The sequence below is a fragment of the Leptonychotes weddellii genome, chromosome 1 (assembly GCF_054177405.1).
Source record: "Leptonychotes weddellii isolate Sample4059 chromosome 1, ASM5417740v2, whole genome shotgun sequence".
NCBI classification, from domain to species: Eukaryota; Metazoa; Chordata; class Mammalia; order Carnivora; family Phocidae; genus Leptonychotes; species Leptonychotes weddellii.
The window spans coordinates 959,138-976,365 of NC_138369.1; the positions used below are offsets into that span (position 1 = coordinate 959,138).

Here is a 17,228-nt window from a genome sequence, read left to right on the forward strand (position 1 = left end):
GGCAGGGGGTGGGGAGTCCGTGCTTTGTGGAGACACAGTCTCTGTGTGGGGAGATGGAACGTTCTGGAGACGGAGGGTGGGGGTGGTTGCACGACAGGGCGAGTGTGCTTCATGCCGCTGAGCTGTGAGCTTAGAAAGAGTTAAAAATGGAACATTTTATGTTATGTATTTTTACCACAATTACAAATTAATTAACTAAGAAGTACAGCAATGGAAGGCAGGTGGGATGGGGAGGGCCAGAGATGACTCTCCAGAGGACACAATCTCAGTTTTTGTCCAAAGTCTGTCTCCTGGCTAGCCAGTGGGTCCTGAGGGCAGAGATCCCTTGCCTCTGTGACCCTGAGTTGAGCGCACTCAGGGTTTGAAACCCTGAGAGTCCCTGGTTTGAAATGCAGTAAGTGTTAACAAGGGTGCATACAATATTGCAGGCGGGTTTCTAGGCATGGGACTCTTTCTCTCTCTCTTTTTTAAGATTTTATTTATTTGTTTGATGGGGCGCCTGGGTGGCTCAGTTGGTTGAGCGACTGCCTTCGGCTCAGGTCATGATCCTGGAGTCCCGGGATTGAGTCCCACATCGGGCTCCCTGCTCGGCAGGGGGTCTGCTTCTCCCTCTGACCCTCCTCCCTCTCATGCCCTCTGTATCTCATTCTCTCTGTCTCAAATAAATAAATAAAATCTTAAAAAAAAAAAGATTTTATTTATTTGTTTGAGAGAGAGAGAGAGCACGAGCAGCGGGAGGGGCAGAGGGAGAGGGAGAAGCAGGCTCCCCTCTGAGCAAGGAGGCGGACACAGGGCTCCATCTGAGGACCCTGGGATCATGACCTGAGCCTGAGACAGACACTTCACCGACTGAGCCACCCAGGTGCCCCTGCATGCGACTCTTTCTTGAGCAGGCATCCAGGCAGGAGACAACTGGAGGCTGTGAATGTGTGAGGGTCCTTGTTGTCCAAACCAGGAGGGCGATGGGGAGCCATGGAGGGTTGGAAGCAGTGAAGGATGCAGGTGGGTTTCTCCGCTTGACAGTCACATCTCTCCCTGGGGATTTCCCACCATGGCAGGCTCACAAACCTTCCCATTCTCCCAACAATGTAGGGATTTTATTCACACCTGCCTGCATTCCACCCTCATCAACCCGGGGATCTCAGGGTCAGGACCCAGCTGGACACAGAATCTACAACACATATCTGTAAAATGGATCAATGTGAAGGAATGAATCTGCCCTCCATTCTAAGGGGGGCAGAAAACTGCATTTAATGCGTGCCACCTGGGGTAAGACTTCAGTGATGAAAATGAGAAATGCAGCAGAGACAGACGGGAGGCAGCTCCCACAGGGCGTCCTGGGCAGATTCTCCCCTCCGTTTTGTTTTTTGTTTTTTTTTAAAGATTTTTTATTTATTTTTTAACAGGGAGAGACAGTGAGAGAGGGAACACAAGCAGGGGGAGTGGGAGAGGGAGAAGCAGGCTTCCCGCGGAGCAGGGAGCCCGATGCGGGGCTCGATCCCAGGACCCTGGGACCATGACCTGAGCCGAAGGCAGACGCTTAACGACCGAGCCACCCAGGCGCCCATCTCCCCTCTGTTTTATTCCATGAAGTGGATTTTTCCTTTTTTATTTAGGGGAAATTTACATTAACAAAATTAATCATTTTATTTTTTTATTTATTTTTTATTTTTTTAAAGATTTTATTTATTTATTTGAGACAGAGAGAATGAGAGAGAGAGAGCACATGAGAGGGGGGAGGGTCAGAGGGAGAAGCAGACTCCCTGCCGAGCAGGGAGCCCGATGCGGGACTCGATCCAGGGACTCCAGGATCATGACCTGAGCCGAAGGCAGTTGCTTAACCGACTGAGCCACCCAGGCGCCCCAATCATTTTATTTTATTTAAGATTTTATTTTTAAGTAATCTCTACACCCCAGGTGGGACTTGAACTCATTTCTCTGAGATCAAGAGTCACATGCTCCACTGACTGAGCCAGTCAGGCGCCCCCATAATTAATCATTTTAGAAGTGAAAATTCAGGGGCATTCTGTACATTCACTATTCTGTGCAACCATCACCTCTATGTAACTGCAGAATATTCTGAAGCCAGAAAGAAGCCCCGTCCCCACTAGCCATCCCCTCCCCAGCCCCCCGCCCCCACGAGCCCCCTTCCCGTCCATGGATGAGCCCGTTCTGGACGTGTCACCCACGTGGACGCACACCCCACGTGGCCTTCTGTGTCTGGTTCCCTCCCTGAGCGTCGTGGGCTCGGGGTCCTCGCTCCTGGTTGCGGCCGAGTGCCATGCCCGTGTGTGTCCATTTTGTGTGTCCGTCCCTCTGTCGAAGGGCATCTGGGCATCGTGGACTGTGTGGCTGTGGACACACATGTGTTTGTTTTCGGTGTGTGTGTTTGAGCACCAGGGTTTTTTTTTTTAGTAGGAGTTTTTCAAATGATGTAAATTTGTCTGTTGCCCATGTTTAAAACGTGGGGGGATGTCACCAAAAACCTGCAAATCCCAGGCTCTGTGTGAACAGTAGGCCACCCTCGGTCCACCAGCTGGTGATTGCCACGGACCCCTGTGAGCACACGCGGGACCCCCTCCCAGCCTACTGCTCTCCCCACCTCAGCCACCGGACCGGGCCCCTCATGCAGGGGTCCCTCAACGCCTGTCATCACCAAGAACAGAAAGGCGGGCCCCTGCATTGACCTGACAAAGTGTGTGAGGTGAAGCCCACCTAGTCTCTATCCAGGCTCACTGGCCTTGGGCATCCATTTAGCAAATATTCACCAAGTGCCTGTTATGCACCAGACACACGGCTAGAAACACTGCTGAACGGGGGAAAGACCCCCACCCTGGTGGGGGTGGTGCTCCCGGTGGGGGAGACAGACAGATAATAGGAAATAAGGAAATGAGATAGCATGATTTTTTTAAAAGATTTTATTTATTTATTTGAGAGAGAGAGTGAGAGAGAGAACACAAGAGGGAGGAAGGTCAGAGGGAGGAGCAGACTCCCCGCTGAGGAGGGAGCCCGATGCGGGACTCGATCCCGGGAGTCTGGGATCATGACCCGAGCCAAAGGCGCCCCGAGATAGCATGATCTAAGTGCTGGGGTGGGGGGGAGTAGAACAGGGTATGAGGCTGAGAGAAGAGGTGGTCCATGTAGTCCTCTGAGGAAGCTGGGATTTGAGCAGTTCTGAAGAAAGTAGAGGGGGAAGGGCATTCCAGGCAGAGGGCACAGTCTGTGCAAAGGCCCTGGGGCAGCACTGGGCAGGCATGTTGGAGGAACAGAGAGGAGGTCCGCGTGGCTGGAGCAGAGTGGGCAAGGGGGAGAAAGGGAGGAGTGGAGAGCAGGGAGGGGACGGGGGCAGGTCGTGCAGGGCCTTGGGGACATTGGTGAGGACTTGGGCTTTTCCCCCAGGGAGGCGGGAGCCCCAGAGGGCTGTGAGCAGAGGGGGGCGGGACCTGATTCGGTGCTCACTGGCGCCCTCTGGTGGCCACCGAGGGGGACGGACTGTAGGGCGACCAGGAGGCCATGGTGGAGGGGGCTGCCCCAGTCCAGGTGGGCGATGATGGGGTAGACTAAGTGGAGACACAGGACAGGGTGGAAGTGGGCCGATTTGGGATGTGCTTTGAAGATAGAACTCCAGGGAGATTTCCGGATGGAATGGACGTGGGTAGAGACAGAGTGAAGGTCAAGGGTGACCCCAAGGATTTTGGCCTGCCACCTGGAAAGATGGAGGTGCCGATGCCTGAAGGGGAGGTGGGACTGGGCAGCCTGGCGGGGGGAGTGGGCACATCGAGGGTCCGAGTGGAGGTCCGACCAGGGAGCGTCGTCGGCACATAAGGGGACGTGAGCGTACAAGGAGCAAAGCGAGAGGGGGCCCTGAGCCCGGGGTGCGAGCGATCCGGGAGGGTCAGGGGTCCCCGAGGCCTCACGACCAGGGAGCGTCCCCAAGGCAGGAGGGGACATCTCGAGCAGTTCAGAGCACGTGGGATGGTGTCCAAGAGAGACAGGCGGGAGGGGCTGCGTGCGTGGACCCCGAATTCCAGGGACTCTGCCCAAAGGGGCAGAAAAGCCAGCTGGAGCCTGAGGGGGACAGTGGGACGGGGGTCCAAGGAGCAATGTCTGTGAGCCTGCGGGGCAGAAGCCAGTAGAAAGGGGACAAAGTGAAGCAGGGGTTAGGGGGATGCAACAGGGAGGCCGTCCTCGAGTAAGGACGAGGGCCCCCTGCCCAGCTTGTGGGCGACCTGCGCGGCCGCAGGGGCAGGACCCCGGGGAGGGCTCGGCGGGAGCCGGCGGTGCAGTGCCAGGGGCGGCCACCAGATGGCGGGGCCTTCGCCTTCCCCGGGGCGGAATCGGGGAAGCCCCTGGGGAGGGTCTGTGCGCCCCCACCGGAGCCACACCCGCCTTCGGGGCTCTGGAGACCGCGGGAATCTGGGCATCTATTTCCTAGGAAAGGGGTTCAAGACCCTCACCAACTTCTCAATGCTCCCGGGGCCGTTGAGCCTTCCTCCCGAAGGGGGTCCCCCGCCCAGTCCCCTCCAATCGGGAGCTGGCAGACGGCAGGCGTGCGATACGTGAGCAGATCCGCTGGGCACGCGAGCCCGGCGCGGCGCGGAGACAGCGGGGTCCGGGGACCCTCTGGGGACGAGCGCTGTCACGCCCACCAGCAGCCCCAGGGGCACGGCCACCCCCAGCTCCCGGAGCCGGAAGGGGGCAGGCGCTGGACGCCCCCGCGCGCCGTGTCACCGCGCCTCCGTTGCCGGGTAACGGAGCGGGAAGGAGGGGGCGCCGCTGCGCGAGGCGTGGGTGACGCGGGGCGGCAGCCCCCTCCCCAGGCCCTAGGGCTGAGGGAGCGTTGTCTCGTGTCCCAGCTAGTGGGGTCTTTTCAGGGCCCCCAGCAGGAGGCTGGCGACCTGGGGGCTACACTGTTGAGTGGGACACAGGCACTCGGCGGGCCGGCTGGAGGCCAGAGGTGGGAAAAACCACACAGGCACCAGAGTCGGGTTTAAAAAAGGGCTTGTTTAATTAAATACAAGGAAGAGGCCAGGCAGGACAGGGGGAAGTGGGGGCGCCCCCTGAAAGCACAAGTCCCTCGGGGCCCTCCCCCCTTACCCCATCCTTGAGATGCCACAGCTAAGTGGCTGGAACCAGGTCCCAATGACCTCGAGCTCCTTGGGGGAGGAGGGGCACAGGTCTCTCCAGGCCCCTGGACACTGGGGAGGGGCCAGGGAGGAGTCCTCAGCTTCCTGGGCCCTCAGACCCACAGTCCACCTCCTGTGGAGAGGCACCAGCCAGGGATGGGACAATCAAGAGGACGTCCATAAAGACACAGGGGAAAATGGGACCCCAGCCTGCCCCCACAGACTAAGGCATTTCACCAACACTGCTGCAAAGGAGGGTTTAGGGTACAGATGGACCAGCCCGGCAAGGATCCGCCCAGAGACTGAGCGAGAATACCCTTCCCAGTCCAGCTCCAAAAGGGCTTCCCTGGCCTCCTCCCCAGGACCCCCAGGACCCATCCCTGGATCCTGCCAGGCCGGGTCTGGTCCACAACAACGCCATCCAAAACCCCAGCCCCCGATGGGGAGACAGGAAGGTTCTGGAACACACATAGGTGTCACAAACCTCCTGCAGCCAACAGTGGGACACAGGTCCTTTCAGGGTCTTGGGACAGGGAGCCTGGGTCCTCTCCCATTCTAGGGCAGGGGTCCTCAGTCCCTGTCCAAAATGAAACCCAACCAAAGCCACAGCAGGAATACGCCAGGAGAGCACACAGCACCTACCCCTCCCTACCCTAAGTTCAGATCACGCAGACCTTCCCCCCAACACCCACACCCCCTGAGGACAACGGACCACCCATGGGGCCCAGGTCAAGAAAGGGATTGGTGCCTGAAAAAATATTCTACCCGGTCCAAAAAAACGAGCTATCCCATGGGGTGCAGGCATCAGCCCTCATGCTTCCTGCCCTCGCAAGCAGGACCCCAACCTCTGGTCCAGGGGCCATGTGACCAGGGGTACCTGCCGGGAAGAAGGGCTGGTGGCAGGATGGAGCCGGCCGCCACACCTCCACCTGCAGGGAAGGGGTGCCTTATGCTCGATGGCTGTCATGGTCCCAAACAGGAGGGATTGACTGATTGTCACACGATGCTGTGGAAGGCCAAAGTTGGGGACTCGACTGACAGGAGCAGTCCTCACTCACACACTCACACACCCACCCAGAGAGGGGCAGCTCACTGCCCCCCTCCTTCCCACCAGCAGAGACAGAGGAAAATAAATAAGGAGGCCTTTGCCCCAGCTGCAGCCTGTTACCCACCTCCCCTCCATGTGAGTCAAAATGTTCTTTGGAAGAACCCGTTTCTCTCCCTCCCTATCCCAGTCTTAGGAGCAAAACCTGGACCCTACTGCCTTCCCGCCTCCCCTGCCTCCCCCCTTTCCACCCTGCCCCCACTGCTGGGGAGCTGGGTAGCAGGGCAGAACCTGTGGACACCTGAGATTGAGTACCCGGATGGGGGCGGCTGGGACCGCACCCCAGTTCCCTGAACATCTCCAATGGCTTTCAGTGGGGTGAGGGGCCCCGGGCAGGGTGGGGGGGGTGCCGGGGTAACCCATGGTTCATCTATGGCTCTTTGCACACATCATCCCAACCTGGAGAGGGGGGCTGGGGGGGGCAGAGTCTGAGCACTGGTTAGGTGCCCCTTTCCTGGGCCGCTCCCCCCAGATCCACCCTCTCCAAAGCAGGGAGGTGGCCATGGGGGTAGGGGAGCGCCTGCTGGCCGCCCACCTGGGGTTCCTGTTTAACACATGGGAGGAGAGTTATCCAACATGGCTATTTACAGACGCGGGCCCCAGCCACCCCTCCCAAGGGCCACCCCCGGTCCAGTGTCGGGGACGCTGGCTGTCGTCCGTGGCCCGCCCCTGGCTGCGGACAGCAGGCGTTTTGCTGGTGCTCCATGCCCAGGCCCAGCAGGGGTGCGGCAGGGTGGGCTGGACTAGGGCCCTACAGGCCAGAGGGGGCCGGGCTGGGCGCGGGGCTGGGCGCGGGGCTGCCCGCCAGACTGCAGGGCAGCGAGTCGCTGGGCGAGGTGCTGCGGGCGCCCGGGCGCCGGAGCAGTTCCGGGCGGAAGCCGGGGTGGCGGCGCGCGTGCTTGGTCAGATGGTCGCTCCGGGTGAAGCGCTTGGAGCAGAGCGGGCAGGGAAAGCGCTTCTCGCCGGTGTGCGTCCGGTGGTGGCGGGCCAGCTCGTCGGAGCGCGCGAACTTCTTGTCGCAGCCCGGCCAGTCGCAGGCAAAGGGGCGTTCGCCTGGGCAGAGGGGACAGAGGACAAACAGCGCTGGGGGACACCCACAGGATCCTGGTCATTTGTCTCCCCACCCGCCCACCTGGTTCTAGAGGCGGGATTCTGGGTGTGAATTTAAAACGTGTAAATGTGCAAAGAAAACCCCCACTCATTTCACGAAACCCCTAATGAACACTCCTGCCCTTTATTTCCTAGGAACTTGTAGTAATTCCAGGAGCAGTTTCCATGGGTTAAAAGTAGAACCCGCAGAGGCTGAGCTCTACCAGGCCCGCCCCCACTCCCACGGCACAGCCTCGGAGACAGATCTCCTGGTGTACAGAACACACACGCGCGCGCGCACACACACACGCATGCACGCGCGCGCGCCCGCTCCCAAGGCATGCTGGGCTTTGCAGGGGTTTCTCCCTATGCAAATGGGTCCTGTCCCCACCTCCGCTGGGGGGGGGGGACATACCAGAGGCTCCCAGGTGCTCGCGACCCCAGTAACCCTCACCTTTTGAAAATGACCACCCGGGGCGCAAAGTCGTTGTTGTGTGGGGTGGTGTCTGGGCAGATTCCCATGCCCGGTCCACCCACCTACCCTTGTGGCCCCTCTAGAGGTAGAGGAACATGTGAAGGGTCCCCCAGGGCCACCTGCAACCCCACAGCCCGGCAGAGGGTGGGGAAGGGCACGAGGCCCTGGCAGAGACGGCCCCCCCGCAGGTCACAGCGCCGCCGGGAAGGAGAGGGCTTGGAGGTCGTGGCCACCGGCCTCACCCCGCCCCCGCGGAACGGACGGGGAGGGGAGGGGCGGGCCGCCACCCGGCAACTTCCTCCGCAGACCCCTCCCACCTCCCAGGCTGGCCTCGCCCATCCTGCCCCAACCAGCCGCCGCCAGCCCCAAACGCCCGTCCGCACCCACCCCCTCCGGTCTGGGGTGTCGGCCCCAGAACGGTTTAGCCCGACCCCCAGCGAGCATGGTCAGCATCTCCCGGGAGCACCGAGGGCCCCACTTTTAGGCTGGGTCCACGGTGGATCCCCGCCACGCCAAGGGGCCGTGAGGATCCCGGAGCTTGCACCCCTGCGCCCTGCGCCGGGTACCTGGGACCCTGGACTCCCAGCCCTTGTTTCGTCCAGGAGTTCTGGAGGGTGCGTGTGTGGTGGGGGTGTGGATAGAATGTGGGCACGTGAGCCGTGGCGCCCACACCCCTGTGACACTCTTTGTGGCACTGGATGGAGCTCCGGGTACAAAGGGAGAGGGCTGGCCTCGGGGGCAGCCACGGCGGGGTCAGGGTGGTCACCTCCTGGGTTACACACCGGGCCCAGGCTGGGCACTGTGGTGATTCAGGCTGACCCTGTGTCAGGGAACACACCCAGAAGAGGGGTGCATGGCCTGGGGTCTGAGAAAGGCCCCCCAAACAGGACCGATGGCGGCCCAGTGCAGAGGAGAGGTAACCAGGAGCCGGCAGGAAGGACCACGGGACAGGCGTGTGGCTGTGGGGGGAGCCAGGAACATCTCTGCTCTGAAAGCTGAGGGACTGTCCTGGGGTGAAGGGCTGGGAGGAGGTAGGAGTCAGGAGAGGCAGAGGGGGCTCCTGCCATCACCCGTGGCCCAGGAGAGAGCTAGACTAAAACCTCCCCTCCCCCATCCCTTCTTGCCGGCCACCCCCAAAACCAAAGGAGGAGGTGGGTCCAGCAAGCCCCCCCATGAAGATTTCTTGTGGGTTTCTCACAGCTGCAGGCGGGCATGCCCCAGAAGGCTGTGAATCCAGGTGTGCCAGAGTCACCTACCCCGGGGGGAGGGGGGGTTACACATCTGTACCCAAGACTTCGCAGACCGCAAATCTCTGGGGCTGCACCCTTCCATGGAACAATCCCAAAGGCAGGGGGAGGAATCTCAGCAGAGACATCCTCTACAGAACCACGGAGCTCAAAACAGCCTGGGAAAGGACCCCCGCCCCACCCGGACGGTGGAGTGCTTGGAGGTGACAGGCCCCCAGGGTTGCAGTCTGGGGGAAGGGAGTCCGGTTTGGGGGGCGGGGCTGCTGGCTCTAGGCCAGACCCGGTGCCTGGGGGAGCGATGCCCCTCCGAGGGGCATGCAGTCCTGTCGCCATCTTGCAGGGCGCAGGCGGGGAAAAGCAGAAGGGAAGGGGGGGCCATCCCGCTGCTGGCGCGCCCCGCAGTTGGCTCACTTCCCCATTTCGGGCGGTGGCGGGACTGGTACCCGCCTCCCAGCCTCCCCTCCTCCCCGCAGTTCCACTTTGCAATAAGCAGGTTGCAAGAGCGGTGCCAGCGCGCACTGGGGCAGGGCGCGTGCTGCCGCCGGGAACACAGCTGCCGCACGTAGCTCGTAGCTCGGTGGCGGCAGGGACATCCACAGCGCAGCCGGCCTCGCTCACGTGGTCCCGCTCCCGCTAGGGCGGGGGCGGCGGGGGTTGGGGTCGACTTGCCGGCTGCAGGCCGGCCAGCCCCGCTCCACACCCAGTTGCTGGGGAGCTCACGTGCACACGTGGGTGGCGGGGACTCGGGTGCGCAGGCTTCCCGCCCCCACAACGGTGGGCGAATGCCGGCAAGATAGCAGGCCCTGTCAGCCTCCCACGGTCCACTAGCCAGGGTGGGGGGCGCTTAGGAGGCCGCAGGTGCCGCTGCTCCAGAACGGACTGGAACCGGGGTGGGGGAAGATGTGGTGGGCGGGGAGCCGGTGGACATGACCTTTTGACTTGGGCCGGGCTGGGGTGACCTGGGGACAGTTGGAGTCACCACAGTGTCATGTTGGCTCAGAAAAATGGAGGCCAAGAGGTCCTGGAGACCTGATAGAGGGTAACGTGAAGGTGGTCCCTGGGCCAAGACAGCTTGGCCTGCCTGGACTTCATGGGACAGGGGCCAAAGCCCGGGGCTCTGACAACTAACCTTCACCATGACCTCCTGAGTCATCCCTGGGGTAGGGACAGAGGTGTGTCGGGCAGCTGACCCTTGCACAAATGCCCACCCACTGGGTAGAGGCAGGGGGGAGGGGCCCAGGTGAGGGAGAATTCCCAGAGAGCTAGGGAAGGCTGGGGCTGCAGCCGATGGCAGGGAGGGCCAGGGGCTTCCCGGAGATGACCCGACAAGTCCAGAAGAAGCCAAATGGGGCGCCTGGGTGGCTCAGTCGTTGAGCGTCTGCCTTCGGCTCAGGTCATGGTCCCAGGGTCCTGGGATCGAGCCCCGCATCGGGCTCCCTGCTCCGCGGGAAGCCTGCTTCTCCCTCTCCTGCTCCCCCTGCTTGTGTTCCCTCTCACTGTCTCTCTCTGTCAAATAAATAAATAGAATCTTAAAAAAAAAAAAATAACCCAAAGAACAGTTGTGAAGGTGCAGCAGAAAAGGGGAGAAGTTGAAGGTGAGGTCTGGAAAGCAGGGCATGGGGTCCACCTCCAGCTGGCTACTCTGATGGCTTTACAAAGTCCGCTGCCTATGGGAAGCTCCACTAGTCTGTGATTTTCTTTCTTAGTTTTGAAGTAATCTCCACACCCATTGTGGGGCTCGAACTCACAACCCTGAGATCAAGAGTCACATGCTCCATCGACTGAGCCAGCCAGGCGGCCCCGTGCTGTGATTTTAAATACCCCCCTGGGCCCTGCCCCCCCAAACCCAAGGCTTACCACCTACCCACCCCCACATCCCCCACTCCTCCTGCAGGTTTCCCCTTTCAACTGCTCTGTTGTTGCCACCAGAGCTTAGACAGGCATCTCCTGGCCATCTCCATCCCTCATCTTGGCCTGCTTGGTACCTGGCAGCAAATCCCATCCCTAACCCCTTCAAAATATTTCCAGACCCAGCTCTTGCCTGGACTAGTGCAGTAGCCCATCAGCTTGTGGCTGAGCCACCCAGTCTGTGCTCTGCCCTACAACCTCCCAGAGCTATTCCCTGACCCAAGATCAAAGCTGAAAGAGTTTACCTGGACCCCTCACCCTCCCTCGACTTCTCTGCAGCCCCACTCACTAATCCTCACCCACCATGTTCCCGCTGCCTGGAATCTCTCCCCACGTCACTCTGCCCCTTCCCTGTATACCGTCACCCATAATATTGGCTTCTCCTTACCCAACTGGTGCACTCCACTGTCCCCTTTCTCGGCTTCTCTATCCTTGTGCTTAGCATCTCCTAGGTGTGAGATCTGCCCCCTCACCTGACCGTCAAGCTGCCGGCACAGGCCTGGCATGCGTGCCGTGCACACTTCATACTCTGCGGGGAGTCCACAGGTCCGGAGAGTCAGGCTCAGGCTGCGGGCTGCAGCAGCAGCTAATGGTGTGTTCGTCATCTTGTCCACCGCACCCCCCACCCGCCCAGGGAGGTGCTATCTCTACCGTTTATTTAAAGGCCGGCCCCCCGCAGCCCCTCATCCCTCCTTCCTCCCTGAAGACCCACACTGCTGTGGCTCGCTTCCCACCCAGACTGGCCCGTTTGGCCCGGGGGCTCTTCGTGCCTGGGGGTGAGGGGTAACAACTCTCACAGCCCCCCCTCCCCACAGCATGTGTCATCGGGAGACCTGCTGTTCTGGAAGAGCACTGGGCGAGGGTTAAAGTCAGGGCGGCCCCCACTCCCCGCCCTCCCTCCGAGGGAGGCTGGCTCCTTGCGCTGGTATCATCTGCCAGCTCCCGGGCCATCTGGGCCACCTTTATCAGGGAGCCTGGGTGGGGGGTGGTTATCACCCCCCACAATGTTGGGGGACCTCCCCCACTGCCTGGTCACAGCACCAGCACCTGAAGCCAGTTCCAGCAGCTCTCCCCCTTGTGGGAGGGGGGAGCCAGGTGGAGCTCACTGGCCACTCCCGCCCCCCTCAGGCTTGGCATTGCCCTACCCTGCCCCCCCATAAGCCACCAGTCTCCTGACACCCCCCCACCCCCATCCTCAGAGGAGCTCACGGCTCTGCCTGGGGAAGGGGGGGAAGCTCTGCTGTCCTCTCGGCCCTGGGAGGGTGGTGGCTACTTCCCCTCTGGGCCTCAGTTTCCCCATGTGCCTCTCCCCTGGGGGCCTCTTCAGCCAAGAATACCACCACCCCCACCCTGCCCCCTTGGGCTACTCAGAAAAACTAGGGTTCACCCTAGCCACCTCCTACTCTCCATGTCCCAGGGCTTCTCACTTGCACCCAGTCTGTGGGCTGGCCCACCCCTCTCGCTCCCATGCGGGCAGCCTGCCCTCCTCAACCCCTCTCGCGGGACCCTAATCCCTGCTCCATAAACGGATTTTCCTCTGCAAAGCCGGGCCTGCCTTCCTGCCCACTCTCCACCCTGCCCTTGGGATTAAATGGAACCCTTCACCTGCCCTGACCTCCACCTCACACCTCCACCTCATCCTCAAAACTCACACCCCAGGTCCCTTGTCCCCATCCCCTGCAGCCAGGGTGCGGTCCCCTCTCCTGGGACACACCCCTTCCTGCCCCACAGGACCCCATGGTGTCAGCTGAGAGGCCTCCTCCTCCATCACTGCTGCTGTCACCCCCCTCCCAAGGGTCCAGGGTGTCAGAGCACAGGGACTGGGATGTCCCCACAGTACCCTGCACACGCTAGATGCTCACCTAATATTCCTCAAACTTTTTTTTTTTTTTAAAGATATTTATTTGACAGTGAGAGACACAGCGAGAGAGGGAACACAAGCAGGGGGAGTGGGAGAGGGAGAAGCAGGCTTCCCGCCGAGCAGGGAGCCCGATGCGGGGCTCGATCCCAGGACCCTGGGATCACGACCTGAGCCGAAGGCAGACGCTCAACGACCGAGCCACCCAGGTGCCCCTTATTTTATTTTTGTAAAGATTTTATTTATTTCACATAGAGAGACACAGCGAGAGAGGGAACACAAGCAGGGGGAGTGGCAGAGGGAGAAGCAGGCTTCCCGCCAAGCAGGGAGCCCGATGCGGGGCTCGATCCCAGGACCCCGGGACCCTGACCCGAGCCAAAGGCAGACGCCCAACGACCAAGCCACCCAGGTGCCCCTAATATTCCTCAAACTTAAGGAGACAGGATTTTAGAGTAAAACTGGAGTTCTCACCTGGGGGTGATCCTGCAACTCCCCCAGGGGACACATGTCACTGTCACAACTGGGGATGTTTCTGGCATTGAGTGGGTGCGACCAGGGATGCTGCTGAAACCCCCACGGTGCCCAGGACACCCCCAGAGAATGGTATCCGCGGTGCCCTGGGGAAGGGCCTAGAAGCTCCACTTCTGGATCTGAGCTCCCTCTTGCCAGGAAGGAGCCCGAGACCCCAGCAGGGGCACAGCTCACCGCCTGCTCGGCACCAGGGACTCTGGGGCAGGGAAACAGTCCGGATATGGAGGCTGGGAGAGCAAGGAGTAGACAGCCAGTCTCTCCTCCCGCCCCCGCCCCATCTCTCCTCTCACTCTCCGTATCCATAGCAACGGCGTCAACTTCTCCTGAAGCTTCCAAAGTCCTTCCCCACCCCACACGGGAAAGCTCCATGCTGGGGCTGTAGGCCAGACCCAGGGGACCACGGGACAGCCCTGCCCCTGCAGCTGGGTGGCCCTCCCAGCCTCACCACCCCCTATGCCAAGCGAAGCAGGGATGATGGGGGTACCACACTCAACTCTGGCCAGGATCCTGCTCCGTGCCTCAGTCTGCTTCTCTGTAAAATGGAGCTAGACTGGGATTGGGATTCTCTTTACAGGGAGGAAGACTGATCCTCAGGCAAAGCAGGGGAAGGCCGGATTCTCTCCCAAAGGCCCTCTGGGGATGGCCCAGCTGACTTGTAATTACTATTCCTCATCACATTTGTCCCCAGGCCCATCCCTGGCAAAGGGCAACACCAAGCTAGCCTTGGTTGGGACAGCCCGGGCAAGCCTGGCTTCCCCACCCCCAAGCCAGGCATAACAGCGGCATCGCCCTCTACTAGGAGCCTGGAAAGCTAAAGGCCTCTGCACAGCCACTAAGCTGGGCTTTGTGGTCCGGGGGCGGGGGCGGGGGGCGGGTAGCGGGGGGCGGGGGGGCGCGGAGACACACTGAACAAGCAGTCTCAAGCACACAGGTGTCCGAAACCCTCGGGAGACAGAACACCAAGGGTGCCTAAGTCAGGGATTTCCAATCTCAGGAGCCATCGGTCCGTCCAGGAGCTGTGCCCTCTGGGTTCCCAGGCCATATTATAAGGAGGGCTTTGAGACAGGACACCCAGAGTCACAGCTCCCACTGGAGCTAGGGATCCATCAGGGATGGCACCTGCCCGACCCCACCCACTACTCGCACCCTTCACTGGGACACTCCCCCGACCCTAGCTGGGCCTTGTGAACCTAAATTTCTCATTTAAAAGGTGGATGGCAATACTGACATCCTGCTGTGCCCCCCGCCCCTTGCCGGCCTAGAGAGGCGGCCACCACTGCTTGGGGGCATATGGAGGCTCCAAAGGACTCCAGGATGCCCTGGAGACGTGTCTCTTGGGACCTGTGGTGGGAGGTGGCCTGGCTGCCCCCTTCAACTGACCCAGAAAAGAAGAAAAACCAAATCAGTACACTGGGGGGGGGGGGTCCAAAAGGCCCTTGGGGCCTCACCATCCAACAGTGATCTAGGGCTGGTGACAGGACAGGTGTAGGAGCACAAGAGTGGGAGAAACGGGGTCCCTCTCTGGACAATCTCTCCACTACAGCACCCCTGCTGTTCAGACAGGCAAACTCACTTAGAATGAGCCAGGGACCTGCTCAGACCCCAGCTCCACACCCAGAGCGGAATCCCCCCTCTGGTCCCCAGAGAGGCGCCTCTCCATCTTCATGGACCCCAGACGTCCTGCCCACAGACCCGCAGACCTCACTGCCTTCATATGTGGGTAACAAAAGTAGTGGCTGCTCAGGGAAGGGAAGGACAGTGGCCCCAGGAGGAAATGCAGACCCCACCCCAAGTCGGCCCTGGCTGCGTATCCTGTCTTGTGCTCACAAGTGGGGCAGAGCCTCTAGGTCCCCGTGGACAGGGATGGGGACTGCGCAGGAGACGGAGAGTGCGAAGAGCAGGGAGGAGGGTGCCTGGGGCTGCCCACATGGGATCCCCACCACACCACTAGGGCCAGCCCTGCTTTCTCACTCTCTCCACAACAGGAGTGTGTCCACAGCGCCACAGCTGCACGTGACCCCCCCAAGTGACCCTCAGAAGGCAGAACTCCTCACGCCCTTTCCACAGATGAAACACTGAACCCCAGCATAGGTCACAGGCTAGAAAGTGGCAGAGCCGGAATCCAAGTGCATCCTCACCTCCTGTACCCAGATGCCCCCCCTCCCCCGCTCCCCTGCCCTTCCCCAAGGGAAGACCACCCTCAATACTCAAGCCCAGGCCAGCCAGCAAGACCCACCTTCCCCTGACCCCCAACCCAAACTCCCAGCTTGGAGAGCATTCTGGGGGCGGTACCCCGAGGGGGACGACGGAGGGGGTGACAGTTTAAGGGTGATGACTGTGCCCCCGCCTGATTCCCCTAGCCATCCCCTCACCCCCAGCTGGGCACTGAGAGATGACAAGTGTCACTGACCTCCCCCCAACCCTGCCCCCTAACGCGGTGAGGAGACCTGATTCCCTCGAGGGGCCCCTCTCAAACCCGCCCCCCACTCCCGCATCCAGACTCAGGCCTCGACCCGCACTCTCAGCCCCGCCCTCCGCCTTATTAAAACTCATATGGAAAAAAAAAAACGTGTGGGGCGCCTCCCACCCCGGCCCCCGCGCCAGGCGCTCTGCTGCCCTCTGGGGTGAATCGTCGCTGCCACCCCGGAGGCGGCGACGCGGCTCCTCCTCCCTCTCTACAGATAGGGAAACTGAGGCAGGAGAAGGGAAGACAGAACCATCTCAGAGCTGCGTGCTCCAACCACGGCATCCACTCCCCACACACGAACGCGACAGGAAATAAAAGGGAAACGAAGCCGAGGGGGGAGGGGGCGGTCCGGGAGCCCCGATTCCGCCCACGGACCCCGTCGCGCCGCGCGCCGGGCGAGCGCCTGCAGCCACCACCGTCTCGCCCGCCAACCGCGCGCCGCCCGACCGCGTGGCCGCCACGCCCCCTGCGCGCGCCCCACCCACCGAGGCCCCGCCCTCCCGGCCGGCGCGGCGGCGGCCCGGGCGCGCCCCCCTCCCCGCCCCCCACGCGCCACGCAGTTTTGGGGTCCCGGAGGGGGAAGGAGCGCAGGAGACCGCGCGCGCGGGCCAGGAGAACGGGGCTCACCTGTGTGTGTCCGCAGGTGCGACTTGAGGTGTGAGGACTTGTAGTACGCCTTGGCGCAGCCTGGGAAGGGACAGCGGTGGCTCTTGGCGGCGGCGGGCGCGGCGCCGGGGGCGCGGCCAGAGGACGGGGACGAGGTGGCCGAGGAGGAGGAGGCAGGCGAGGCGCCCCCCGGGGCGGCGCCGGGCCCGCTGCGCAGGTCGGCCAGGATGCTGGCGGCCAGCAGGTGGGGCGCGGCGGCGGCGGCGGCGGCGGGGCCCGGGCCGGAGGCGGCGGGGGGCGTAGGTGGCGGGCCCGGGGGCCCGGGCGGAGCGGCCTCGCGGCGCGGCGCGCGCACCTCCAAGCCGGCGGCGGGGCCCGCGCCCTCGGGGCCCGGCCGCCCGCGGTGCACCACGGCGCCCGAGGAGATGGCCATGAGCACGTCGGCAGCGAAGTAATCCACGCACGCCACGGCCGCCGACATGCCGGGCAAGGGCGCGCGGCGTGGGCCGAGCGGGCTGAAAGGAGGCGGCGGGAGCGGTGCCCGTCCGGCCGGCGGCGGCTGCTGGAGTGCGGGAGGCGGAGGAGGAGGAGGAGGCCGGCGCGCGCCGCCGCCGCCGCCGCCCGCGCTCGGCCCGCCCCGCCCCGCCCCGCCTGACGCGCCCTGACGCACCGGAGCCCGCGGGGGCGGCCGCGGCCCGCCCCGCCCGGAGGACGCCCCCTCGGGGCGCGCAGCCACGCCCCCCGCCCGGCGCGCCCTCCGCCGCCTTGCCAGCCGCGCGCGGCCGCCGGGGGCGGGGTCTGGGCCGGAGGAGCCGC

The 17,228-nt window shown here is 62.3% G+C and overlaps 1 protein-coding gene across 1 annotated transcript; it reads right to left on the reverse strand.

Annotated features, from left to right (window-relative positions):
- Positions 1-4,984: 4,984 nt before the first annotated feature.
- Positions 4,985-17,024, reverse strand: KLF16 (KLF transcription factor 16). The gene is made up of 2 exons (XM_081828271.1): positions 16,434-17,024; positions 4,985-7,284 (listed from the first exon to the last, which is right to left on the reverse strand). The coding sequence occupies exons 1-2, from the start codon at positions 16,891-16,893 to the stop codon at positions 6,983-6,985; spliced, it is 762 nt and encodes a 253-aa protein (XP_081684397.1). The 5' UTR covers positions 16,894-17,024; the 3' UTR covers positions 4,985-6,982.
- Positions 17,025-17,228: the final 204 nt, after the last annotated feature.